The sequence below is a fragment of the Nipponia nippon genome, unplaced genomic scaffold, assembly GCF_047370975.1.
Source record: "Nipponia nippon isolate SJK-2023a ecotype South Korea unplaced genomic scaffold, ASM4737097v1 scaffold_32, whole genome shotgun sequence".
Taxonomy (NCBI): domain Eukaryota; kingdom Metazoa; phylum Chordata; class Aves; order Pelecaniformes; family Threskiornithidae; genus Nipponia; species Nipponia nippon.
Window position 1 is genome coordinate 1055835 of NW_028262350.1, and position 24687 is coordinate 1080521.

The 24687-nt window shown below is 63.5% G+C and overlaps 4 protein-coding genes across 12 annotated transcripts; 2 read left to right on the plus strand and 2 right to left on the minus strand.

Annotated features, from left to right (window-relative positions):
* Positions 1–4: 4 nt before the first annotated feature.
* BECN1 (beclin 1) lies at positions 5–4701 on the plus strand. The gene is made up of 11 exons (XM_087770587.1): positions 5–276; positions 359–426; positions 507–565; positions 1004–1094; positions 1368–1504; positions 1988–2182; positions 2400–2546; positions 3066–3215; positions 3301–3361; positions 3815–3957; positions 4307–4701. The coding sequence occupies exons 1-11, from the start codon at positions 150–152 to the stop codon at positions 4473–4475; spliced, it is 1347 nt and encodes a 448-aa protein (XP_087626713.1). The 5' UTR covers positions 5–149; the 3' UTR covers positions 4476–4701.
* A 494-nt stretch (positions 4702–5195) lies between these two features.
* Positions 5196–9263, minus strand: CNTD1 (cyclin N-terminal domain containing 1). Of its 3 annotated transcripts, none has more exons than XM_009461979.2 (7): positions 8910–9263; positions 8729–8804; positions 8313–8487; positions 7637–7799; positions 7009–7153; positions 6548–6644; positions 5196–5924 (listed from the first exon to the last, which is right to left on the minus strand). In XM_009461979.2, the coding sequence occupies exons 1-7, from the start codon at positions 9079–9081 to the stop codon at positions 5763–5765; spliced, it is 990 nt and encodes a 329-aa protein (XP_009460254.1). In that variant the 5' UTR covers positions 9082–9263; the 3' UTR covers positions 5196–5762. The 3 variants fall into 3 exon arrangements, with proteins under 3 accessions (XP_009460254.1, XP_087626715.1, XP_087626717.1); XM_087770589.1 differs by having other exon boundaries at positions 7009–7201; XM_087770591.1 differs by lacking the exon at positions 6548–6644 and having other exon boundaries at positions 5789–5924; positions 7009–7201.
* COA3 (cytochrome c oxidase assembly factor 3) lies at positions 9154–10204 on the plus strand. Its single transcript, XM_087770596.1, has 2 exons — positions 9154–9771; positions 9857–10204. The coding sequence occupies exons 1-2, from the start codon at positions 9570–9572 to the stop codon at positions 9967–9969; spliced, it is 315 nt and encodes a 104-aa protein (XP_087626722.1). The 5' UTR covers positions 9154–9569; the 3' UTR covers positions 9970–10204.
* Positions 10205–10349: 145 nt separating this feature from the next.
* On the minus strand, positions 10350–24266 carry WNK4 (WNK lysine deficient protein kinase 4). Of its 7 annotated transcripts, none has more exons than XM_087770571.1 (20): positions 23709–24265; positions 17645–17817; positions 16895–17115; positions 16643–16800; positions 15878–15966; positions 15577–15796; positions 15176–15500; positions 14870–15000; positions 14727–14794; positions 14504–14645; positions 14319–14435; positions 14089–14244; positions 13700–13757; positions 13408–13557; positions 12674–13233; positions 12341–12437; positions 11804–12233; positions 11433–11635; positions 11175–11272; positions 10350–11087 (listed from the first exon to the last, which is right to left on the minus strand). In XM_087770571.1, exons 1-20 carry the CDS (start codon positions 24156–24158, stop codon positions 11070–11072), a joined length of 3864 nt encoding a protein of 1287 aa, XP_087626697.1. In that variant the 5' UTR covers positions 24159–24265; the 3' UTR covers positions 10350–11069. The 7 variants fall into 7 exon arrangements, with proteins under 7 accessions (XP_087626697.1, XP_087626695.1, XP_087626694.1 ...); XM_087770569.1 differs by having other exon boundaries at positions 11175–11275; XM_087770568.1 differs by having other exon boundaries at positions 12341–12446.
* Positions 24267–24687: the final 421 nt, after the last annotated feature.

Here is a 24687-nt window from a genome sequence, read left to right on the forward strand (position 1 = left end):
GGCCGCTCACACGGCCGCGGCGGGGGCGAGGCGCGGGAAAATGGCCGCCGCGGCGCTCCTACAGCCCTGCCAGGACCGTGCCCTGCCGCGCGCGTCACATCCGCCGCGACGGCGATGGCGGAGCGGGCCCGGGGCTGAGCGGCGGCGGCATGGAGGGGCCGCGGCCGGCCGCCTGCACCACGCAGGTCAGCTTCGTCTGCCAGCGCTGCAGCCAGCCGCTGAAGCTCGACACCTCCTTCAAGATCCTCGACCGCCTCACCATCCAGGAGCTCACCGGTACCGGCGGGGCGGGGGGCGGGAGCGGGGGCCCGGGCCCGGGGCCCAGGCCCGGGCCCGGGTGACGCCTCCTCTCCCGCAGCCCCGCTGCTGACCGCCGCCCCTGCCCGGCCCGGGGACGCGCACGAAGAGGAGAGCGGCCTGACGGAGGTACGGCGGGGCCGGGCGCGGCGGGGCGCGGCGGCGGGGCCCCCCGGGCGCCCCGGTGACGGTTACCCTTTGCCCCGCAGGAGGCCTTCGCGGAGAACCGGCAGGATGGCGTGTCCAGGAGGTTCATCCCGCCAGCCAGGTACGGCGGCCGCCGCCGCCAGCCCCGCCCCGCCCCAGCTGGGACCCCCGCAGCCCCCTCCGAGGGGGCTCTCCGAGGGGCTGCCCGGGGCCCCCCGCGGGGCCTCAGCCCTGCCGCGGGGCCGCTCGTGGGCACCGCGCTTCGCCTGCGGCCCCGAGAGCTTCCCCCGGGGACCCCGCGGCCCCCGCAGCAGGCAGCGGTGCCGCCATCCTGTGCGCGGAAACGCGCGGTATTTGGGACGTTGCTCGTGAGCTGCGGTTAACGCAGACCCCCGCCCCGACGGAGCTCTCCCGAGAGGCAGGCTCCCCCGGCCCTCTGCAAGCACGCCGCGTGCGTTCTTCCTCTCCGGCTCTTGAACTAGTCTCCGATTTAAGTCTAGCGCTAGAGCTGGCTCCCCTAGACCCTCGGCACTCAACTCTGGATAAAATTCTTTCCAAGAATGATGTCAACAGAAAGCGCCAACAGTTTCACGCTGATCGGAGAGGCGTCAGATGGCGGCACGATGGAAAACCTCAGCCGGAGACTGAAGGCAAGTTTTGCACGAGCTGGTAAACTCGGATGCTTTTGAACGGAGCATCGGTTTTTCTAGATGCTCCGCAAGGTTAAACTGCCAAGCTGCCTGCGGCACTGGCCTTGCAGTGTTTTTGTTGGTGCGTGGTTCAGTAAAGCCGGCTTATTTTAAATCAAGATTTGACCTGCAAAAAAATAGTTTGTCAGCTGAAGAAGCACAAGCCCGCCTGTTGAAAACCAGCCGGCAGCTGCCTGCGGCTTCACCTGGCCTAAGGGCGAGCTCTCCCCGCAGGTCACCGGCGACCTCTTTGACATCATGTCTGGGCAGACAGACGTGGATCACCCTCTGTGCGAGGAGTGCACCGACACTCTGCTAGACCAGCTGGACACGCAGCTGAACATCACGGAGAACGAGTGCCAGAACTACAAGTGAGTGAGCCAGGGGCGACCCGAGAGCGAGGTGCTTTAGCTTGAGCCTAGGGAAGGAGCACAGCCTTGATCCGGCTTTCCGTGATCAGTAAGAGACGTCCCTGACTTCAGCGCTTGGTTTTCTTTGTCTGAATGAGATGAAAATTTTAGTTTTGCGAGCCCTGTGGTACGCAGCTGCTCCAGCTGAAGTCTGCGAGCCCATCAGAACGACCGATGCCACCCGCCCACGCGGCAGCGTTCCCGTGCGCTCGAGGGCTTTGCGGCGGCGGTAACTGACAGGCAGTAACAGATCCTTGGCCACCGTCTCGCTCCCCTGTTCGCGTTCCTGACTCGGGGTGCAGGATCAACGCGGAGAGCTCGGGGTTAACGAGAGGCGCGCGTGAGAGCGGAGTCCCTGTTTGCTCCTCCGCTGGTGCGCAGGCTGTCACGGAGCCGGGGGCTCCCCAGGATCCCGGTTTTGGTAACGCTGTCCCTCTCCTTTAGGAGGTGTCTGGAGATACTGGAACAAATGAACGAGGATGATAAGGAGAAACTGCAAACAGAACTGAAAGAACTTGCGCTGGAGGAAGAGCAACTCATTCAGGAGCTGGAGGACGTCGAGAAGAACCGCAAGATTGTGGCTGAAGACTTCGAGAGAGTCAGGGCAGAGGCAGAGCGGCTGGAGCAGGAAGAAGCTCAGTGAGTGAACGACAATTTCAGTTTACGGCAGGGATTTTGGGTAACAGATAAATGAGATTATAATGTGGAGACACCTGTAAATAATGCCCAAATGCAAGTGGCTTGTTCTTTGCAAAACTGAAGTTGGCTAGACCAAAAAAACCTAGCATACCGCGTGAGCAATCGCTTTTCTGTAAAAGCCTGCACTTAGCATTTCTTGTCTTGCTTTTGTTAAAAGGTATCAGAAAGAATACTGCGAATTCAAGAGGCAACAACTGGAGCTAGACGATGAGCTGAAAAGCGTGGAGAACCAAATGCGCTATGCCCAGATGCAGTTGGATAAATTAAAGAAAACCAACGTGTTCAACGCGACCTTTCACATCTGGTAACGCGGACGCTGGGATGTTGCAGCGGGTTGCCAAGCACCCGCGGCGCAGGGCTGTTTAAGCAGTGCCGCGTTTGGCAGGAACGGTGCTAGTCAAGCCATAGTCCCCCCACACCAAAGCAACCGGCCGCGGCTCCCGGCAGCGTCAGCCGAGAGGTTTGCGACACTGCAACGTCCAAGGAGACGGCGAAATGGCCTCGCGCTAACCCTGTTAGCGCACCGGGATGCGCTGCGCTAGCCAACGGCCATTAGGCTGTTAGGCAGGCTTTACAGAGCAGGTAGCTCAGGGGGTTTCGCTGGGGATTTTGGTTTGTTTTGGTTTTTTGGGTTTTTTTTAATGAACTCTGTCATAAAAAGAGAAGCAGCTGGTATTTAGATACACTTCTAGGCAGAGCCCCAAACCCTCCTGGTGCTTGGCTAGGTGTGCGTTAGTAACCGTTAGTAGGTGGCCCTTGCTGGTCAGCGTGCTAGAAGCTGCTCCTGCCCCAGCGCGCTCATTTATAACTCCTCTTATCACAGGCACAGCGGTCAGTTTGGCACAATAAATAACTTCAGACTCGGCCGTCTCCCCAGCGTTCCTGTAGAATGGAACGAGATCAACGCTGCCTGGGGGCAGACGGTGCTGTTGCTGCACGCCCTGGCCAACAAAATGGGCCTGAAGTTTCAGAGGTAGGTGCGATGTAACACACGTTTCGCGTCCCATCCGCAGAAAGAGAGTTAGACTCACCTGCCTGTGAATCCTGTCTCCTTTCAGATACCGTCTCGTACCGTATGGCAACCACTCCTATTTAGAGTCCCTCACGGACAAATCAAAGGTAAGAGATCCCGCGCAAATCGGGGGACGCTGACCTTGAACGGCACAGGGCCTGGTCACGCGGGGGGACGCAGAAAACACGCTCCGCTCTCTATGAATTTACGGTACAGGAGAGCTAGCTGCCCCGACTTCTCCGGCATAGTACTCTCTCGCTCCATGCGCTCTATCAAGCCACTCGCTCTGCCACCCAGTGGCAGTAAAAACAAGGGGACTCTGGAGCTGTACACCGCAGCTGGCCAGAGGAGGCAGCGGGATTTGGGATGACTGTTTTCGATTAGGAACCCAAGCCTGCACGCGGTAGGCACTTACCCAAACAAGTCACGCTCGCTATGCGCCACCAACCATTTCTAAGCATCCTGTGACAAACTGAAGCCTTGCGCGAGACTGAAGAGCTGCCGTGACCAAATCTAAAGCGGAGTGCTTGGGGCGCCTGAAACGCATCTCTCGTTTCCAGGAGCTCCCCCTGTACTGTTCCGGAGGCCTGAGGTTCTTCTGGGACAATAAGTTTGACCATGCCATGGTGGCTTTCCTGGACTGCGTGCAGCAGTTTAAAGAGGAAGTGGAAAAAGGCGAAACTCGGTTTTGTTTGCCTTACAGGTGAGCATTGCTATATAACGTGTCAAACAAACGCCTCGCGTGCTGTCCCGCGCGGCGCTGCCTGGCCTCTGACCAGGCTCCAGCACTGCTTGCTGGGTCAGTCCTGTCTCGCGGGGATCGTCTGCCGTTCTTTCGGATGTGCAGGATTACCACGTTTGCTCTTAGTTTAATTGAAATTTAAAGCTAGTTCCTCAGGTGAAGACCTGAGGCTTGCCAGATTTCCTTTAAATACCAAGCGTTCTTACACAGAATAATATGAACGTCAGATTTCGTTTTCGGTACTTGACATCATACGGAGATGAAACGCTTGCAATAGCACTGCACTAATAAAACTTTGTGTGTGATGCAGGATGGACGTGGAGAAAGGAAAGATTGAAGACACGGGTGGCAGTGGTGGCTCTTACTCTATTAAAACACAATTTAACTCTGAGGAGCAATGGACAAAAGCACTAAAATTCATGTTAACTAACCTGAAGTGGGGTCTTGCCTGGGTCTCATCCCAATTCTATAACAAGTAACCATGTAAAGAACTCGTCCCGGCAGCTGTAGAGCATCTGCGTTCCGTTGGAGAAAGTCAAATTAAGATGTTTCTTAATATTAACCAGTACAAAATGTTTACAATACCAAAAATCCACAAGACACTTTATTTAAAATACCGTTATTACAAGTAGTATATAGAAAAGCAATATGTAAAGTTATATCATTGAGCTGAACAGAATAAAAAAAAATCAGCTATTAAATAGATGCTAAACTGGTACTTGTGGGGTTTGTAGATATGCGTGTAAATTACTGTCGAACTTCAAAGCGCCGCCGCATTTGATGCTGCGCTGTTCCAGCGTAACGCGCAGGTTAGAAAAGCAAAACGTTCCCAACAGAGGGAATAACGAGGAAGAGCTCACGGAAGCTCTGCTGGGTCACGAAAGAGCAACCACAGTCTGAAATAAAATTCAGGACTTCCTTGTGCCGCTGAACTTAACAAGGTTTGATACTGTTGAAAATACTGTTAGCTGTGATGATACAAACTCTTTGTAATGCTTCCTGCAGCCTGGTCTCGCACAGAGGTGCGCTGAGTAAATAATAAAACACTATTCTACGCAGAGTGCTTTCGTCTAGCGTACGCCAGGCAGAGCGCGAACAGCCCCGGCGCTCACACGGACGGGCTGAACAGGCGCCTGCTGTCACGCCTGCGTCGCGTCCAAAGCTGGCGGGATTCTGTCCCTCTCGCAGCACTGGGCAGCACTGGAAGCCAGGCGGCTTCCTTAGGGTAAGAGCAAACGGGCTCCGAGCACTGGCAAAGAGGGAACTCGGTAACAGGCAGCCTGGCTGCAGCAGGCGGCCCGAGATAATAATTCATTTTTTAGAAAGCAGCAAGTAGAGAAAGAAAGCACAGCCCTGTTTGTAACGACTGGGCGTGCGAGCTGCTTCTAGCAATGCAGATTACCAAGCAGAATACCATCCACGTTACTGCCTTTTCAAAACATGACTCTTCTTAGCGTTTTCTCTTTATTCAAAGGAAACTGATATTCCTAACTTAGAAGATGCAGCTCTTACAGTAAAGCTTTTGGGCTGAAAGAGGTATTTCTAAATGCGACTTTGCTCCTGCGTGCCTCCCTTCGCAGGACTAGTGTGTTGCCTGAAAGGACGAGCTTTTCTAATTAACACGTAACATGCAAAGCGTTACGGAACAGCTGATGGTCGCACCACATGGCGCTGGGGGCCCTGGGCAGCGTCACAGAAGATGGGCTATTGGCAGCAGCGTAACAGCATGCTGTCGATACGCCAGCGGCCGGCTGGAGAAGGCAGTTCTATGTAAGAGGCATAACTCTGTTCTCTGGAGCGTTTGTGCCACAGCTCCTATAGCGCTGCTGTGGCGTGGTACTGCCAGCGATGTGTTTCAGTGCTGCATAAGAAAATTCTAAGATACTTTGGGAAGTAATGCCAGTGATACAGTTTAAATGCTCCACAACCTTAGGAAAAAAAAAAAAAAAAAGAAGATACTTACTGACAGTGCCTAGGAGACGTTAGTTTACAGACACACTTAACCCTCCAAATCCAACGGGAATAACTGCTCTGTGGGCACGCTTCCACAAAAGCTGAAGCCTCTCAGAGTGGTTTTTTTATTTGGTGGGGTTCTTTGTTTGTTTACTTGCTTGTTTGGGGGGTTGTTTTGTGCTTTTTTTTTTTTTTTTTTCATTTAATTGCTTCTACTGAAGAAGTAAAATGAAAAAGCTACTATCTGTAACAGGCTGTTGGTTACAGTACTCAGCAGCAGTTTGGGCAGAGAGCTGTCCCATGGGATTGCTTCTCCACCTGGCAACGAAACGATCTCTGCGCGGGTTTGCTCTGGCCGTAAGAAAGCTGAAGCGTAAAGATACGCTCACACTAGTGCAAGCACGAGCCCTCCTGCGGAGCTGCCCCCGCACCCTTCTAACACTCTTACAAAAGCGCACACGCTTCCTAAAACACCTGAGAGATGTCACCTCTCTCGTGCTGCTCCCAGCGGGGCCTGCTTGTCTTCTTGTGCTGCTTAAAGATAGAAACAACCTTCGCTTTTTTTTCATGTAGAGCTCGTGTTTAGAAGCGACCGTACCTGCTTCCACTGCCCAGGGTTTAGTATGAACACGCTTGTGCTGATGATTCCAACAGCCAAGAGCATGAAATCTTCCTTTACTGTCAAAAACTTGGCTCTGCAGAAGTAAAAGGATGCTGGTTTTACAGCTCAAAGGCCCCTACTTCTGTAATGGCTAGCCAGCCTGCCGACGTGTTACCTCACCCGTCCAAATAAAGCCGATGCTGTTAACTTCAATTGGCAGTGCTAAAGCTGGATTTTTACAATTACATTAAACACTTTCCTGGCTTGCCCCTAAGGCGAACGTGGTGAAGCACGCTGCTTTGAACCGGTACGGTAAGATCAATAACCAATGCTGAAAGCCCCCCAAATTAAAACACTTTAAAACGTGCCCAAAAAATGGCATAATGGGAATTATGCTACTTTTTCAGGGTTTTAATTTCAAATAGTTATTTTAAGCAATAGTCACGTCAGCTACTTACACCTGCAGTTTGCTTGGCGTCGAATTTTCGATGGCAATCTTCAGCAAAGTGTCGTAGATGGTATCTCTTGTGAGATAGGAGAAGTCCAGGAGTTGCATACACATCTGATGCAGTGGTTTCGCAGGAAGCAGGCAGCCGTTGTGTCCTAGCACAGGGATCACAATCAGCCACACGTTTGAGTCATTAAACTGAACTAGAAAGAAGCGTTAGTTACTGTAAGCGAGGGATGAAGGCTGCTGGTGACAACTGCCCTTTGTTTCCCAATGCCACAGGCTTTCTCGCTCTCAGTATGATTTCACGCATTCTGAAATCCAGGTTATCAGACCTGGGCAAAGAAAATGGTAAGTCATTGCAGAAATGCGGCCTTACACTAGGTTTGGGGGTTTTAAACTCTTAAGTCTTTTCCTGATGGCGTCACGGCTGGCTGTCCAACAACATCCATCAGATTCCACTAAGGACAAAGTTCTCATCCGAAAAGTAAAGCCCTGGACAATCTGAAAAGTTTCAGGTGCCTTCACAGCATGCAAAAGTCTGTAACGCGAGACATTTTGGTTCAGAGCAGTACTAGCTCTGTTACACTTTTAAAATTAAAAAAGTCTTTCCCACTCTCTCCTATGAATACTCTTACCTAAAACCTCTAGGAGCAATTCCACGTAAGCCAAAGGAGTCGACACGTTGATCTGGAAGCGCAGGGTTTTTAAAACGGCAAGCTCCGACTCAAGCAACTCCTGTTTAGTGTAGGAGTATTTTAAGGACTGCAGGAATTTTAAAGCTGTGTCACTGTTAACTATCTGAAGAGGGGAAAAAAAGACAAGTTATCTTCCAGGCAATAAGGCCCTTGCTAAGGACAAACTATTTCCTTGCCTTACTCCTCCCGCTGGATTTAAGCGCGAGCCACTGCAGCGGTGACGCTGCCCGCTAACCCAGCTGTCCAACTCGGCTCTTACGCTGGTGGAGAAATCCAGCTCGGACCTTCTTTCCCGTAGGTTTCCTCTGCCCCACGCACCTTCCCCAGACGGGAGCGAACCCTCCCTAGCCACACAATTCTCGACAAAGACAGGCTGAGTTTTCCCACTGCCTGTACTTCTTCCCCCAGTGCCGAGAACGTTTCCTGACAAATTGTTACTTGATGATTAATCTGCCCTAAAGAGAAGGGATTTAGCTCTGCATTTCAATATCCTTTGCATTTCATTACCACTATTGTCTTTCGGAGAAGAAATCTATTTTTTAAGAGAGATTGATATACCACACAATTTACTACACTGCTGAAAAAATGCCATAGGGAGAAGGTTTAGCTAGCTTACGTTATAGTGTAAGGAAAGTTTGCTTGCAAGCTGAACACACGACACAAGTCGCAGGACAAACGTGTCGTATATCTGATCTTTCAGAGCGCTCCAGCTGCTGCCTTGTCCTTGTTCACAACTTTTAACGTTCTCTCCGGAGGACTTACAGATTTGTTCTACTTGCTTGATCAGAAACCTACAAAAACCACAACTGCTCAGAAAACAGTTCTCTTCTGCTAAAAAAAAGGAAGAAAAGCAATTCTGCGTGTACTCAGAATACACAAAGAGCTATTAATTTGAATTACATGAGTGAAGAGACAAAGCTCTAGACACACGGAAAACCATTACACATTGTTTGAATGAGGGGCATAGAGCATGCACAGCGTATCCACGCGAGAGAAACGAGAAATGCATCGAGCATTCAGAATATTTATTACCTTTCAAGTAACTCCACTGCTTGGTACCTTGCCGATTGGTCCAAGTGCCATTTTTCAGACAAAAGGAAGATAAATTCTGCAAAAAAAAAGCACAGGAGTCATTCATTTCAGTCAACTGAAGCTAATTACACAGCTGTTAACCATCCCAGGAGTTAGCTATAGTTGAGAAAAAGAGCCTCACCCACTATCTGTGTCTCTTTGAAGCATCCAGCCTGATCCGACAGCTCGCTCAGGTACTGTTCGTTTTCCGTGGCCAAATGGATCAGCGTATCCTCAATGATCTCCGGAGCGATCTCGCCGAAGATGGGGCCTGGGTCACGGCACCGGGACGCTGCTGGCGCCTGGGACCCCATTTATCCGTTCAGCTCAGAGACCGTAAGGACAAGAATTACCTCAACGGCACCACGGCGCTTCATCACCACCGGCGGGGAAGGGCCCCGAGCGCCCCTGCCATGGCCACGCTGGGCCTCGGGGTCCGACAGGCACAACGGGGAAGCCACAACCCCTCGGCGATAAAGCCGCTTTCGGGAAGGGGTCGGTCGGTCGGTCGGTCAGTCAGTCAGTCGGTCGGTCCGTCCGTCCGTCCGTCCGTCCGTCCGTCCGCGGCGCAGGCGCGGGCCCGAGCACGGCTCCCGCCGGTGCCTCGCAGGGCCCCACCTCAGCGCCTTCCTGGTCACGGGGTCCCGCTCCGCCAATCAGAGAGCGCCTCCGCCGCGGCCAGCCACGCGCCGGGCCTCAGCCAACCACTCGACGCTCCGCTGCCCCCCGCGCCCTTTCGATTGGCCGGCCCTCCACGCCGGATGTGACGTCGCCGCGCCGTGCGGAAGGGGTGGTGGGGAAGATGGCGGCGCCGCGGGAGCCGGGCGGGGAGGCGGCCTTCGCTCGGCGGATCGACCCGGCGCGGGAGCCGGGGCTCAGCCCCGAGCAGCGCCTCCTCATGGCGCAGGTGGAGCGCGCCCAGCGCCAGCGCGCTCTGCAGCGGCGGCTCCGCGGCCGCAACGTGCTGCTGGCCCTCGGCATCGGCGCGGTGGCCTTTGGCATCTGTATCCTGCGGGGCCGGGGCGGGCCGGGGGGACGCGCCGCGGCCGGGCCGCGCCCGCTCTTTTCCTTAACGCCCCCCCCCCCCAGACGGCTACACCTTCTACTCGGTGTCGCAGGAGCGGTTCCTGGATGAGCTGGAGCAGGAGGCAGAGGCGGCGCGGGCGCGGGCGCAGGCGCGGGCCGAGAGCGCAGCGAGCTGAGCACGATGAACCCCGTGGGCGAGCTGCAGCCCCCGCGGGGCCCCTTGCGGGGGTCTGGGCCTGCACGGCGCTCGGTGCGGCCCAGGGAAAGGCACTGGGGGGGCTCCCCTGCAGGCAGGGCTTCCTCCCCTGCAGGCAGCTGCCCTTCTCCTGGAGAGCAGACGGGGACTTGCTCCAGGGAAGGGCAGGGGTGCCCGGGTGCCCGCCACCTTCCACAATAAACACCCTGTCTGGAGACTGCGTCAGCGCCTGTTGTTAAAGCAGCTGGTGGCCGGAGTCCAGCTCTGGCTCTTACCACCCGCTCCGGTGTCTGCTGAGATGGGGGAATTTTCTGGTTTGCTCTTCATTTTATCATCTGTTACCGTGCGCCACCAGCGAGGACGGTGCCCCCGGACAGACACGGACAGAGCCCATTTGTATTTAATTTGCATTTATGAAAACACTTTCCAGACATCAGTTCGTAACAAAGCGCACCCACCGCTGTTGCTGGTGCACCAGCTCCATCGCCTTGCGGGGCCGAGGGAAGCTTCTTCCCGCTCCGCAGCCGGCTCGTTCTCGGCTGCGCAGAGCGAGACGCGGGCGGCAGCGAGCAGGGCAGCCCTGGGGCGGCGGGCTGGGCCCCCCGCCATGCGGGAGCGGGGCTGGGGCAGAGCTGGAGGGCAGCGGGGTGGCAGGGGTGGGACAGATGTGTTGTGACTGGGAGGCAGTGGAGCAGACTGGTTCTGCTCGGGGCAGGGCGCCAGCGGGGCCTGGTTCTGCCTGCGCAGGTTCAGTGCAGAGTAAAGCCACGAAGGACGGCGGCACCTCGCGTGCGTCCTGCAGCTGGGGCCGGGCTTGAGCAGACGGGCTGGGAACAGCGGGCAGGGGGCACGAGGAGGGAGGAGATGGGGGGACGAGCGCGGGACAGGCCCGCCCGCCCTCTGACGCAGAGGCAGCAGGCACTCTGTGCGCGGGGCACGGGCTGGAGGCAGGGGCCGGGGTCCCTGGGGTGGGCACCCAGCTGGCCGGGCCCGAGGGTGCTGGGGCTGCCCTCCGGTGAGGCGCAGGGGCTCTCGCCTGCCCCCCGGGCAGCAGGCACTTGGTTGAGGTAGTTCGTGAAGTCACTCCTGGCCAGCTGGCTACTGGGGAGAGAAGCAGCGGTGAGCTGGGGCCGGCCGGGAGCGCCGCGGGGCCACCAGCAGCAGGATCAGCCCCCCGCCCCTTACCATCCGGCCAAAGTCGTCGGCGAAGGTCACCCCCTTGCTCAGCCGCTGCTCCTGCGAGCCGGTGCTGCTGCCGCTCAGCGAGTTACGGCGCATGATGCCTGCTGGGAGAGACCGGCCCTGAGCGGGGGGCACCCATGGGGGCGCAGAGCTGTGCCCCGCGCAGGCCCGACCCCCCCCAGCCCCGGGGGTCCCCGTCCCGCAGCCCCCGCCGAGCCCGCAGGGTCACCGGGAGGGAGCTGGGGCAGCGGGGGCCAGCACCTGGGGGCTGCGCCAGCTCCAGGCGCTGCAGGCTGTTGCGGCGGGAGGGGTTGAAGCTGCCCTTGGAGAGGCGGCGCTGGCGGCTGGAGAGCATGGCGGCGGGGGAGACGATGCCCAGCGGCGGCTGCTTCCCCATCCGCAGGTACAGCTCCTCGATCTCCTTCTTCTGGGCGCTCTGCAGCAGCTGCACCTCGGCCAGGTGCCTGGGGAGAGATGGGGGCTGGCAGCCAGCGCCGCCGGGGACGGGGCATCGCCGCCGGCCTGGGGCGGTGGGAAAATCGGTCCCCTCCCACAGCCCCCGCGCTGCCTCCCGGCCGCAGCCCACCACCCTGCTGCCCCCGTGCCGCGGGCCCCCCGCTCGAGCTGCTCACTTCTGGCGCAGGTTCTGCAGCTCCTCCCAGATCTCCTCGTCCTCGCTCTCGGTGTCGTCGCTGCTCAGGTAGGACAGGCTGCGGGAGTAGCTCAGCCACACCTGGCTCAGCACCGCCTGCGGCGCGCTCTCTGCGCCCTCCTCCCCGGGGCCCTCCCGGTCGCTCTCCGCCGGTGCCACCGTGCCCTCCTCGGCCAGCGCCGCCTCGGCCTCGGTGTCCTGCTCCGCCATCTCCAGCACTGAGTCCGAGTCACTGCTCGAGCTGCCCCCTGTGTCGGGGGCCGTGGGCAGGGGGGAGCCGCTTGCTGCCAGCTCCGCACCGTGCTGCTCACCCTCGCTGCTGCCCTCGCTGCTGCCCGGCGCTGCGGAGGCCACGGCCAGGTCTTTGGTTGGCGTCACCTGGAACCGGCCAAGGATCTGGGGCTTGGCTTCTGCGGGGACAGCAGCAGTCAGTGGGGCACGGGGCACATGGGGGACGTCGCAGTGCCCCAGCGCAGACACAGCCACGCGGCGCAGCCTCGGCCCTTCCCCACCTCACCTTCGTTGATGGGCGAGAGCTGGGCCTTGGGCACGCCGAGGGCTGGCGACTCCGAGACGATGAGCGGGTGGCTGGGCTTGGGGGAGCCGGGCAGCACCTGCAGGCACTTGGGTGCCGTCAGCCACCCCGCCCCGGGTCCCCCCACATCTCCCCGCCCCGCTGCTGCTCCCGGGACCCACCGCCCGCTCGGCCCTCCCTGCACCCCACGGGCTCCCCACGCCACGGAGCTCCCTGTCCCATCCCAGGGCAGCATCTGCAGCGACAGCCTGGCCCCCCTGGTGCTGAGCCTCACCTCAAGCGGCCCCAGGGAGCCCCTGCCACCCCCGTACTCACCGTGCTGCCCTCCGGGCTCCCCGGCGTGGACGTGGTCAGCGCTGGCGGGGCGCTCCCTGCAGCCTCGCTGCCTGGGGGGCACGGCATGGGCCCCCCAGCAGTGGGGACATCAGCCCCCGCTGACTCCAGGGTCCCACTGCAGGCCGGGGCTGGCGTGGCCATGCTGGCAGGGTCAGGGTAGACGAAGCACGGGGGCCCCAGGACAAGGCTCTGCGGCCGCGGCAGCAGTGGGGGGTAGAGGTGCGCGCCCGAGCTGGCGATAGAGGAGACGGCAGGCAGCAGCGTGTGGGCCACGCTCATCACTGCCAGGGAGAAGACGTTGGCCAGGGACAGGAGGGGGGCAGTGGGGGACCAGGACGTGCTGGTCACAGGGGGGCTCAGGGGGCTGCCAGGCTCGCTGGGGACAGGGGATGTGGGGAGCGGCAGCGGGGACAGGAGGGCTTGGGGCAGGGCTGGTGGGACAGGCCCCTCCGGGGTGCTCGGGGGGGTCTGCGGGAACGCCAGCGGCGCCGTCAGCCAGGAGGGAGCTGTCGAGACGAGGGGCCAGGTCTGCACAGAGCCTGCGGAGAGAGGAGTGTCGGGAGCAGCCCTGACCCCGTGAGTCCCCTCCACCCCTCGCCCAGGTAGCTCCGAGCCTCGTGCCGGCGAGGCACCCGGCAAGGCACGGCAGCTGCACAGGCTGCGGCTGGCAGCCCCGGAGGGACGGACGTGCCTGGCCTTGCCAGGGCTGGTACCTGCAGGGGAGCCCAGCAGCGTTGGCCGCGGCTCACGGGCTGGGGCTGGCAGCAGCTCTGCGGGGCTGGCAAGGCTCTCCAACGGGGAGCTGCTCAGCGATGGCAGGACAGGGGACTGGACCGAGAGGCTGGGACTAGTGCATCCCAGGTCTGCGGCACAGGGGTGACAGCCAACACTCAGCTGAGGCAGGACGTGCCCGGCAGGACCCCCTGGGCTCAGCCAGGGCTGTCACCCACCCTGCACGGGGCTGGGGGGGGGGGCAGGAAGGGCCCGCACAAGGCAGAGACATACCGCTGAGCGAGGACGAAGAGGAGATGGAGCGCGAGAGCTCCTGCAGCTGCAGGTCCACCTGCCGAGGGGGATGTGGCTGAGCCCAGCACCAGGGCAGAGACCCCAGACAGGCTGAGCCAAGCCGCCGCTGGCCCCCATCCCAGCCCCACTGTGTGCGAGGACAGGAGCTGGCAGCTCCACTGGGGGCACTGGGGGGGGGGGCCCACGACCCATCACAGGAGCGGGCGAGTAACCCAGAGCTGCAGGCACAGGGCTGCTCCTGCCCAGAGCTGGGCACTCACAGGGTGCCCTGCACCCCGACCCCCTCCCTGCTGGGCTCCCCGGGGCCAGGCAGCACCCCCAGCCACGCTCAGCGTCAGCGGCTTCCCCACGGTTGGCTGGGCACTCACAGGGCTGCCCACGCCATGCTCAGCCTCGGGGCTCTTGGGCAGCTCGGCGGCACCGTGCCCGTCTTTGCGGAGCAGGGTCTCCACACGGTGGATGATGTCCCGGATGCGGTGGATGAAGCCGTCCCGCTCTGACTTGAGGATGAACTCGTTGTGGACCTGGGGGCGGAGGGGCCCGTCAGCACCCGGCACGGACGGGCAGGCCCCTGCCCTCACCCCTGCCCTGCACTCACCATGACGGCTGCAATTTCCTCCGGGTTGTCGCCGTCCAAGTCGAACTTGAAGGTCACCATCTTGTTGTTGTAGGTCTGCAGCTGGCACTCCACCACCCGGTCGTTCTTGTCGGAGATCTGTGGGCAGCAGGGCCAGCTCAGCTCGGGGAGCGCCCACCCGCCCGCCCGGCGCCCGCGGCACTCACGTTGGTGATGCGCAGCCTGGACCGGGCTCGGCGCCGCAGCAGCTTCCCTGATGCCCGCTTGGGCGGCAGCTTGGCGCTCCGCTCACTGGCCGAGAGCCCCTCGTAGCCGTCGCTCATGCCGGATGCCACATCTGAGGCGTAGCTGAAGGAAGCCCCAGTGCTGGACCATCAGCGCAGCCGTTCCCAGCCCTGCGCTCCCCGCCCGGCCCCCCCCCCCCCTCACCTGTCCACCGGGGAGGAGAAGCCGCTGGTGGGGGGGAGGCACTCGCTGGGCAGCTGCACCGCGATGCTCTGCAGGGAAAGGACCGTGTGAGCCGGGGCGCGTCATGGCCACCCCGACCCCCAGCCCCGTGGGGCCCCGCTCACCGTGGGGAAGCAGCGCACAGGGCGGGTGAGTGGCGGGCTGGCAGGGTCCCCCGCCAAGAAGCTGCGATGGGCTGGGTCCGGGGAGTCCAGGAAGCCGGAGGAGCTCAGGTAGCCATCCGTCTCGCAGTCAGCTGCGGAGGAGCGCTCGCATGAGCACGGCCAGAGCTGGAGCCCCCTCCCCAGCTTGCACCCCCAGGACACGGCTTTGGGGCTGGGTGCACGGCATGGCTGGAGCTGGGGAGGGACCCCCCCACCCGCCTCCCGCCCTGGGTCACCCTGCTGTCTCCCCGCCCGGTGCCCACGCACAGGTGGCTGAGGAGTAGCTGGTGTGCCGGTAGGCGAAGTGCTGGTGCTGGTCAGCCTCTGGCTCCTCGGGCTCCGGGGGGAAGGTGCTGCTGAAGACGGAGTCCCCAGAGCCGGGGGTGGCCGGGGCAGGCGCGCCGGGTGGCAGCGGGGACTTGAGCTCCTCCAGCAGCCGCAGGACGCCGGGCGGCTGCTCCGGCTCCGCAGGCGATGGCGCGTCCTGGGCGCGCTTCAGCTTCTCCCGCTTGCGCTTGATGGCGACCACGCGGTCCCGCACCGCCTTGGCCACCAGCTTGTAGTCTGCCTCGCAGACGAAGCCCAGGACCACCTGCATGGGAGGGGGCTCGTCACGTCGGGGCGCAGGGAACCCACGGCACTCAGGGTCCCTCTGTCCCAGCACCCACCATCTCCTGGGCCACCTCCTCTGCCACGTCCTTGTAGAGCTCGAAGAGGAACTCGATGGCGTTGTTGTCCTTGTACTTGCCGTGCAGCTTCTTCGTGTCGTCCATGCGCAGCCAGAGCTTGAGCCCAGACTTGACGCCATCGTCCTCCTCGGCCAGCTCCACGTGCACCCCCGTGTCCTCCTGGAAGAAGGAGTGCTCCAGCAGGTCCTGGATGGTGTACCTGCAGGCAGCACAGCTCAGTGCGGGGCCAGGGACTGGGGGGGCTCTGCCGCCCAGGCCCCCGCTCCCCGCTCTCCCCCACCTCTCGTTCTTGTCCATGCGGATGCAGCCCTCGATGATCTCCTTCAGCTCTGGAACCTTCACCTTGTAGAAGCTGCTGGGCTTCAGGCCCTGGGGGCGACGGGCATCAGCACCTCTTGTGCCAGACCCTGCCACAGCGCCAGGTTTCCAGGGCCCGGAGCTGAACCCAGGCTCTGCGGGGCCATGGGGCCGCTGGACGCTCCCCGGGCAGCCGTGGCCCCACAGCCCCCCGTGCCCCCAGGCACGGCCCCGCCGGCAGCAGGGGACACGTGGGGACAGGGCTCCCAGCCCAGGGCCCCACCAGCCCAGCCACAGCTCCTACGGCCAGGCCACGCGTGCCTGCACGGGCAGCCGGGGCCAGGACGCCCTGGGGCTCCGGGTTTCCACCCCAGCAAGCAGGAGCAGACAGGAGCCAGCCAGAACCGGCTGGGGCAGCCGCAGTGCCCCAGGCAGGGGGTGGCTGAGCTGACCCGCTCCCGTTCCACCCCATTAATGTGCTGGCAGCACCTGGCGTGGGGCGAGGGACGTGGGGTCTGGCCAAGCTGTGGCCCCCCCACCCTCCGTGGGCTCTGCGCCCTGGCACGGCACCTTCTCACTACCCAGATTATTTTTAGCTGCTTGCACAACCTGCACGGTGACACATTCTGGGGAGCAGCGAGGCCCGACAGCTCCATCCAACCGGCCCCCCAGCCCGCTCAGCCCGGCTCCCATGCCCACGGCACCTGCCAGCAGCACTGCCGCCAGCCCGGGGGCCGGGGCCACTCACCGAGGTGACCTTGCGGTAGATCTGGGCAGCGTTCTGGCACTCGGAGTAGGGGTACTCTGAGGTGGCCATCTCCAGCATGCACATCCCGAAGGCGTAGACGTCCACTGCCTCGTCGTACTTCTCCTCGTACATCTCCGGCGCCATGAACTCGGGGGTGCCTGGGGGCAGCAGCGGGGCTCAGCACCCCCGGGGCGCCGACCCACCCGCAGCCACCGCCGGGCAGCCGCAAGCCCAGCTGCACCGGGACCCCACCTATGACGCTTTTGGCGAAGGAGGCTCGCTTGAGCGTGGCCAGGCCCAGGTCCCCGATCTTGACCGAGCCGGTGGGGCCCGTGATGAAGATGTTGTCGCACTTGAGGTCGCGGTGGATGATGGGGGGCGAGCGGGTGTGCAGGAAATGCAGCCCCTTGAGGATCTGTCGGCTCCAGCGCTGCAGCACCTTCAGCTTCATCTCCTTGAACCGCTTCAGGTAGCTGCCGGGGGACCCCTGGGGCTCAGTCCCACACCCCGGCCCCAGCCCCAGCCCACCCTTCTCCCACCGCCACGCCGAGCCCGTCCAGAAGCGGGTGTCCATGCAGGGAAAGTGGCAAAGAACGTCTTGGAGTAGGGGCTCCCGGTCCCCTCCCCGGCGGGGCTCTGCACGGGCAGCACAGAAAACACAGCCCAGGAGGAGCCGAGCTCCCTGAGCCGCCGGTGCCAGGAGCGAGCCGGGGCAAGTGGCCACTGCTGCCACCCCGCTCAGCACCGTCACTGCAGGATGGTGTCAGTGAAGGTCCTGGGTCTCCAAACATCCAGCAGCCACCCCTGATTTCTGTCTCCAGCTCCCAGCCCTGCCCCACCATCCACCCAGATCCCATCCGAGCCCACCACAGCCCGTCATCCCCACCCAAACGCCCACATCAAGTGACCAGGCAGGGGGTGCAGACGTGTCCCTCACCTCCCCGTCACCGCAGCGACCCCGTCCCCTCCCTTGTGCACCCCGACCTGGTGGTCCCTGCTCACGTTTTCAGGGTGCCAGACGTCATGAGCTCTGTGACCAGCACGATGCAGATCTGGCCTTTGACGGACGACTTCCAGGAGTCATAGAAGCGGACGATGTTGGGATGCTGCAGCCCCTTCAGCATCTCCACCTCCTCGCTGAACCGCTGCCGCTCCGTCTTCGACAGCTTCCGCGTCTGCAGGAGCCAGTGGGGAGCTGAGGGGGGCACACGGGGTCCCCGGCGGGCACAGGGGGATGCCCTGGCTTACAAGAGACCCTCACATCCTCATCCCGCTCCCTACGCATGAGGCACCGGGGGCTGCCGCGGCCCCAGCACAGAGCCGGGGTCAGACATACTGTTCCCCAGTGCAGGGGCTCATGCGGGGCTGGGGCCGTCCCAGACCATGGTCTCAGCCCACCCGGCTGGCCCTGCACCCCGGTGCTCCGCGGCGCTGCTCTGGATGGAGCCACTCTCCCCTGGAGGGATGGCCAAAGTCTCCCATGACAGATAATGCACCGAGAAGCCCATGTGCTTCCCTGCCGTGAAAGCTGCGCTGTGCCAGGGCCACCCATCCCCGCTCCTGCTGCTCTTTGCCCCCAGCCGGTGCCCACCACCCCACCGCAGGACGGGGATCCCCAGCCTGCAGCCACCCAGCCGAGAGGACGCGTGGGGGCTCTGCCACGGCCGCTGCCCACCAGTGCGTCCCATGCAGACGCGATGGCCGCGGCCCCTCTGCCCCCCAGGACAGCCCTGCCCCCCGCCAGGGTACCACCAGCTCCCAGCGCCGGGCACCAGCGTGGCAGGGTGCCTGGCCAGCCTCAATGAGGCCTTTGTTGGGGAACGCAGGCGGGGGAGGCTTCAGCCCAGGTTTTTCCATGTTCCTCTCGCTCGAGTTAATTAAAGTGGAAACTGAAGCCGAGTGCTGACACGGGCACTGAGCGGAGCTGGGGCCGGGGCCAGTGGGGAGGATGCAGACCCCTCATCCTGGAGGGACACAGCCCCATAGTGTGGGAAGGGGGGAGCCAGCCAGCCCCAGAAGGAGCCGGGTCCTGCCGCGAGCCCAGGCAGTTGCGAGTGCTGGACCCCGGGCAGGAGCAGGGGCAGAGCAGCATCCCCTGCGATGACTCCACTGCAGCCCAGGACCCCGAAGGGTCCGGCCGCTGCAGAGCCTGGGGGCCACCCAGCCGGGACCCCCGTCCAGCCCACGCTTGCGGGGCCGAGGAAAACTGAGCTGCCGCAGGCGGCCACTGTGCTCCCACCGCCAGGCGCTGCGAGAGCCGTGCTCAGCTCCTTGGCTGGCGGCCGCCATCCATCAGCCCAGGCAGCTTTCGTAATATTTTCATTGCATCACAGCCGGCCCCACGGCCGGGCTGGAGCCGCTCCATAATCCCCTCTGCTTTTAACACACGCTCAGGGACCCGGCTCAGCCCAGATGAGAACCTGAGCCCTGCTGCGGCGGGATGAATGGGACCTTTCATACCCGAGGAGGAAAACAGCAACCAAAGCCCCTGCACGGCCCAGCGGCACACCGGCTGCCCTGCCCAGCGCCACAGCCGCCTGCAGAGCCCCAAGCCCCCCACTCCCCACCGAGGAGCCCGGAGGCTTCACTGCATCCTGCAAACCTGCAAGGGCATGGGGGAAGCCAAAATGGGCTATGAACAGGGGCAGGGAGGGAGTCACAGGCGGCTACGGCTCTCCCAGCTCAGCAAGAGAGGACTCTGCTTGGAGCGGTCATGCCAGCGCAGCCCCTGCCATGCCACCCCCTACCCAGGCAGAACCCCAGCACGAGGCCCCGAGCCTGTGCCAGGACTGCTGGGCTCGCCCGGCACCATTCCTCCCACGACTGAAGTGGCAGCCGGTCCCACAGCCAGCCGGCCCGACGCTCTCCCCACCGAGCACTGGCAGCGGGGAGCGGAGCCCAGCCCAGCCCCAGCCCAGCCAGAGGAGCTGCTCATCCAGGGACTGGGCGCCGGGGAGGGCAGGGCGGGCAGGGCAGGCAGGGCTGCCAGCAGAGCCCCACCGCCCCACACAGCTCACAGGGGCACCATGTCCTTTCCTTGCAGCTCCTCGCGCAGGGCAGAGGAGGACTCTGGGGATGGCAGCGTGGGGCCGGGTGAGGAGCTGGGTGGCAGCGGTCCAGCCCCATCCCGCGAGCCAGGAGCTGGCTGCCGGGGAGCCCGGCACGGCCAACGGCAGGAGCCGAGGCCAGTGTGGGAGGAGGGAGGGCTGGGCACGGTGGCCGAGGACGGCTCTCGCCTCTGCGGCAGGAGGCTCTCCCCAGCGCGAGGAAGTGCCAGCGCTCGGCGCAGAGTCCTCAGCCCTCGCAGGGCCCTGGCCCCGCGACGCCCTGGGCAGGGGGTCCCTGCGGCCTGTGAAAGCCCCGTTGTGCGGGGCCCAGAGTCACACCTGGAAAGGGACAGAGGGACGTTCGTAGTGATGCCATGGCGGGGCACGGAGCAGGTGCTGGAGACCACCCAGCACCCTCCCTCCAGCCGCGGCCACGGCACCTCCAGCCGCGGGGAGGTCCTGAGCCCCCCGGCAGCGGAGTCGGCACTACGGCAGCAGTGGGTGCCTGCACCCCACCACTCCTTCCCTGCGGGTCTGTCCCTCACTGCTTGGCAAGCGGTGTCCTCATGCACGCTCGCAGGCGCACGGGCATACACACGCTCACGTTCCCAAGCCCGCAGGACCCCTATCGAGCAAATCCCCCCGTCCCCTGGATCGTCTCCCAGACAGGCAGAGCTCCCGGCCCTGTACGGGGCTGAGCCCCGGGCGCTGCCCCGAGGCCTCGCCAGGCTCAGTCACAGCACAGTTCCCAACCACACTGCAGGCAGGATGGGCTGGGCATGTGATGGACAGGATTTTGGGAAGATGCAGGAATTTGGGCAGAAGGGTGCCCCGCAGGCCCCGGGGGCAGCCGGCCGGGGTTGCCTGCCTGACCCTGGCACGGGAGCCGGGGTGGCACGGCAGCGCCCACCGCCCAGGCTGCTCTCGCCTGCAGGGAGCCCGAGGGGACCCACAGGAAAACTGCTCACGGCCAGGTATTTACAGCTCGATCCCGCTCCAGGCCTCCGGTTTCCTCCCTGCTTCCTCCTTCCCCACCGCCCGCAGCACCTATCAACAGAAATAGTCCCCAGTCTAAAGCTGGAAAGCACAAACAGGTCACGGCAGAGCCGCGGGACGCAGGCAGGAGGCAGAGACAGACGCGGCGTTCAGGACCGGGGGGGGGCAGCGGCACGGGGGACAGGGATGGGCAGGTCCCCAGAGGGGGCCCACAGGAAGGCAAGGGACAGGCAAAAACGGCCTCCAGGTCTCCAGGCACCGGAGAGGGAAGGGCAGGGTGAGGACAGCACATGGAGCTGGGATTTGGGATCGGGAGCCATCACGGCAGCTGGACGAGGCTCTCTGGACCGAACAGGTCAGGGCTGAGGTTAGGTATTCATTTAGAATTGAAAGGCAATAAAAGGAGAACTGTGAAAGACACAGGACAAAGCTATTTTTAAAAGGGCAGAACCACAACCATTTTTATTTGCGGTTCCAAATCCCGTATTTGTGTCACAGTGTCTGATTCTTTGCATGATTGCTGAAAAAACCAAACTTTAAAAAGTCTACTTCTGTACTCTCAGCCCCTCATGGGACGTGGATTTTGGGACAAGAGACACTGGAAAAAGAGCAGTCAGTGGGACAGAGACGAATACTGGGTGGGGAAGGGAGAGGGCTGGGGGGGGTGGATGGGGCGCAGGCGCCGGGGCTGCGTGGGACAGGAGCGGGGCCGGGGCTGCCCGCGCCAGCCGGCCCTCGAGGGGCTCTCGGCTACGGCCGGGCTGCGCTCCCCCGGGAGGATGACGGCGGTGGCGGAGGGGAGCCAGGTCTGCCAGACACCGCAGGATGCCCATGGGATGGTCCCTGGCAGGAGCTCGGTCTCCCCGCACACGTCCCCCACCAGCTCCCCATGGGCCAAGCGAGCGGCTCCCGCGGCTCCAGCCCGCGCCAGCCCGGCGGGCTCGCAGGGCAGGCAGCGGGGCCGGTGCGAGCCTTCTGGACTCGGAGCACAGGAGCGTTTTTGCTTCCCGACCCCCTTTCCTCCAGCTGGGAGCGTGCAGCCTTGTCCCCCCGGCAGCCACCTCGCAAGACAACAGATCTGCCCACGTGCAGCCGCAGGCACGCCCTGCCTGCACTGCTGCCAGGCTGCGGGCAGCTCTTTGCCAAACAGCCCCATGTGCACACAGCCCCTGCCCTGGGCTGCAGGATGGGCACCGGGGGCCGCATCCAGCCCCAGCAGACTCGCAGGAGCTGCTCTGACACAGGCGGGCTGGGGAGAGGGGCCCTGCAGGGCGGCACAGCCCGGCTGTGGGGACAAGCAGGAGGGCAGGGAGCGAGCCGTGCTGCCAGCGCAGGGGAGCTGGGCACGTCTGCGACAAGGGGCCAAGACCCTCAGGGAGGGACGGGGAGCCAGCCAGGCAGGAATCGCTGGGCACGGATGACTCATCCAGAGAAGGTCCTGGGCTCGCCAAGGAGAGCCCGTCCCTGCCAGCAGCCGGCTGGCACTTCCCCTGCCACCCGAAGGGACGCGGGACTCAAACGGAGCTCAGGAGCGTTTGGACGGAGCCGCGGGGCCGCACGAGGGAGGGAGCGCTGAGCCGGCTCTCGGCAGCCAGCTGAAGCAATTGTGCAACCCACGAAGGCAAGCGGAGGTGCAGGACCTCACCTTCCTCGCTAAGAGGCCACAGCCGGCCCCTCCAGAAATCACCCACCGCCACCTCAGCATCTCCTCTTGCACGACTGGGCCGCAGCCGCCCCAAGGGCCCGGCCCGGGCGGCCGCCTGCAGCTGCACCAAGGTTTTAGGAACAAGACAACAAACTCGCAAGACATGTTTTTCTGTGTAAACAAGGACTTGGACCTTCCAGCCACAGCAGCCACCCCAGGGTCAGGAGCCTGTCGGAGACTTTGGACTTCGCCAAAGCCCCTCCCCAGGGGCTCCAAGGAGAAAAGGGAGCCCCACGCACGGCTCTCCCTGTGCACCACCAGGGACGAGATCAGGCCCATCAAAAGCAACAAGCAGGAGACGGAGCTGCGGAGCCAACACCTTCACCGCTGCCCTCAGCGTCCCGCTGTCAGCATCCTGCTGCCGGGCTGCAGAGCAGTGAAGGGGACGGAGGAGCGCGGTGGCAGAGAGGAGATGGGGATGCTGCTCAGAGACCTGGAAAACCACAGGTCCAGGTGCTCCCAGCAGAAAGCCCCTGGCAGCATCGCAGAAACCACACACAGGTGCCCACGGACACTGCTTCAGCCAAGGACAAGCAGCTGGAGCACACCAAGGTCGTGCCGTACCCTGCTCCCGACCGACGCGCAGCCCCAGGCTCGCTGCAGGCACGTGCCCCAGCGCACTCCGAGGGCTATCGGAGCAAACCTCGGAGCCAGCTCCAGCGCTGGCACAGGCATGTGTGCGGAGGCCGGCACAGCAGAGAGCACCCCTGCCCTCACCGCCCTTCTGAAGGGAAAGCTGCAAGCTGGTGGGCACTGAAAAGACAGCGGGGTGCTCAGCGCCGGCAGCCGGTCCTGGATCCACCTGTAAACCCCCGGAGTGGGGACTGGCTCCGGGAGCGTGGGCACCCCGGTGTGCCCCACAGCGCAGGCAGCGAGGAGGCAAATGGAAAACAGCACGTGACGGGCAGGAGGGCCGGCAGCAGCAGCGTTCAGCAGGAGCCTGGGCCCGGGCCAAAAGCCCGCCGGTGCCTCGGCCCCGCGCGGGAGACGGGCGCAGCGGAGGGCAGCGAGGGGAGCCCCAGCCGGCTGCAGGCACCCTGCCCGGCTCCGCTGCTGCGGCCGCCTGCAGAAGGGCCCCGACGTGCCTGGCAGGGACCGGGGGATCTCGGGGCCCCGCGCTCCCTGGGACGGGCTCCAGCCCCGGAGAGACGCCCCGCAGGCAGCCGGGGCAGGCAGCGGCGGGCAGAGGGGCTCAGGGCGGGGGGGCTGCCCACGCCAGGGAAACTGGACGGGAAAGGGTCCCCCGGGGCGGGGGTCTGCGGGAACGGGCAGGGCGCGGGCAGGGTGCGGGCAGGGTGCGGGCAGGGGCGGGCCGTACCTGCAGCTCGCACCAGGCCACCTCCACGGTGGTCTCCGTGTCCAGCCCCTTGTAGACGGTCTTGAAGGAGCCGCGGCCGATCTCGATGTCGAACTTGAGGAACCGGCCGTCGGGGGAGGTGGCGACGGCGCGGGTCTCCACCTCCTCGCTCTCCGTCTCCTCCGGCTCCCGGCGCCCGGCGGCGCCCGGTGGCGGCGGCGGCGACCCCCCGCCCGGTGCGGGGTAGCCCAGCAGCTCCAGCTCGGCCGAGCTCCGCCGGTTGAAGCGGAAAGAGGCGCGGCGGGAGTCGCGCCCCGAGGGCCGCCGGCTGCGGCTGCGGTGCGGGGCCCGCCCGGGGAGCCCCGGCCCCGGCTCCGGCTCCGGCTCCGGCTCCGGCGCGGAGCCGCCGCTCGCCCGCTCCGCCTCGGGCTGGGACATGGCTCCGCCGGCGGCGGGCTCGGCCGCCAGCATCGGCTCAGCCCGGCCCGGGGCGGCCGCTCCCGCGCAGCTTCGCACCCGCTGCCGCCGCGGCCCCGCAACCAGGAGCGACCGCCGAGCCCCGGCCCGGGCACCGGCCCCGCCCCGCCCCCGGGCCCGCCCCGCCCCCGCCGCTCCCCGCCTGCGCCGCGCCACCGGGCAGCGGCACCGGGCAGCGGCACCGGCGCCCAGCACTGCGGCCCCAGCCCGGAGCTGTGCCCAGCGGGCGGGCACCCCCCCGCCCCCCGCCGTCCTCCCCGCTCGGCCCCGGCCGGGGGTCACCGCCCAGCGCCCACCCGGAGCCGCGCTGCCCGGGGGCTCCGCGCCCTCTCCTCCAGGCAGCCCCCGGGGGGCTCCCCGCCATGGGGCGGCTGGGACCGGAGCCCCGGCGGGGCGACACGGCCGATGGCGAGCCGTAGGCAAGCTCCTGGTTTAGACATTTCCTCGGAGCTTCAGACCCGGGGTTCCGGAGCAGCGCGTCCAGGAGGAGCCCGTCCCGCTCCCGGCTGCAGGATCAGCCCCC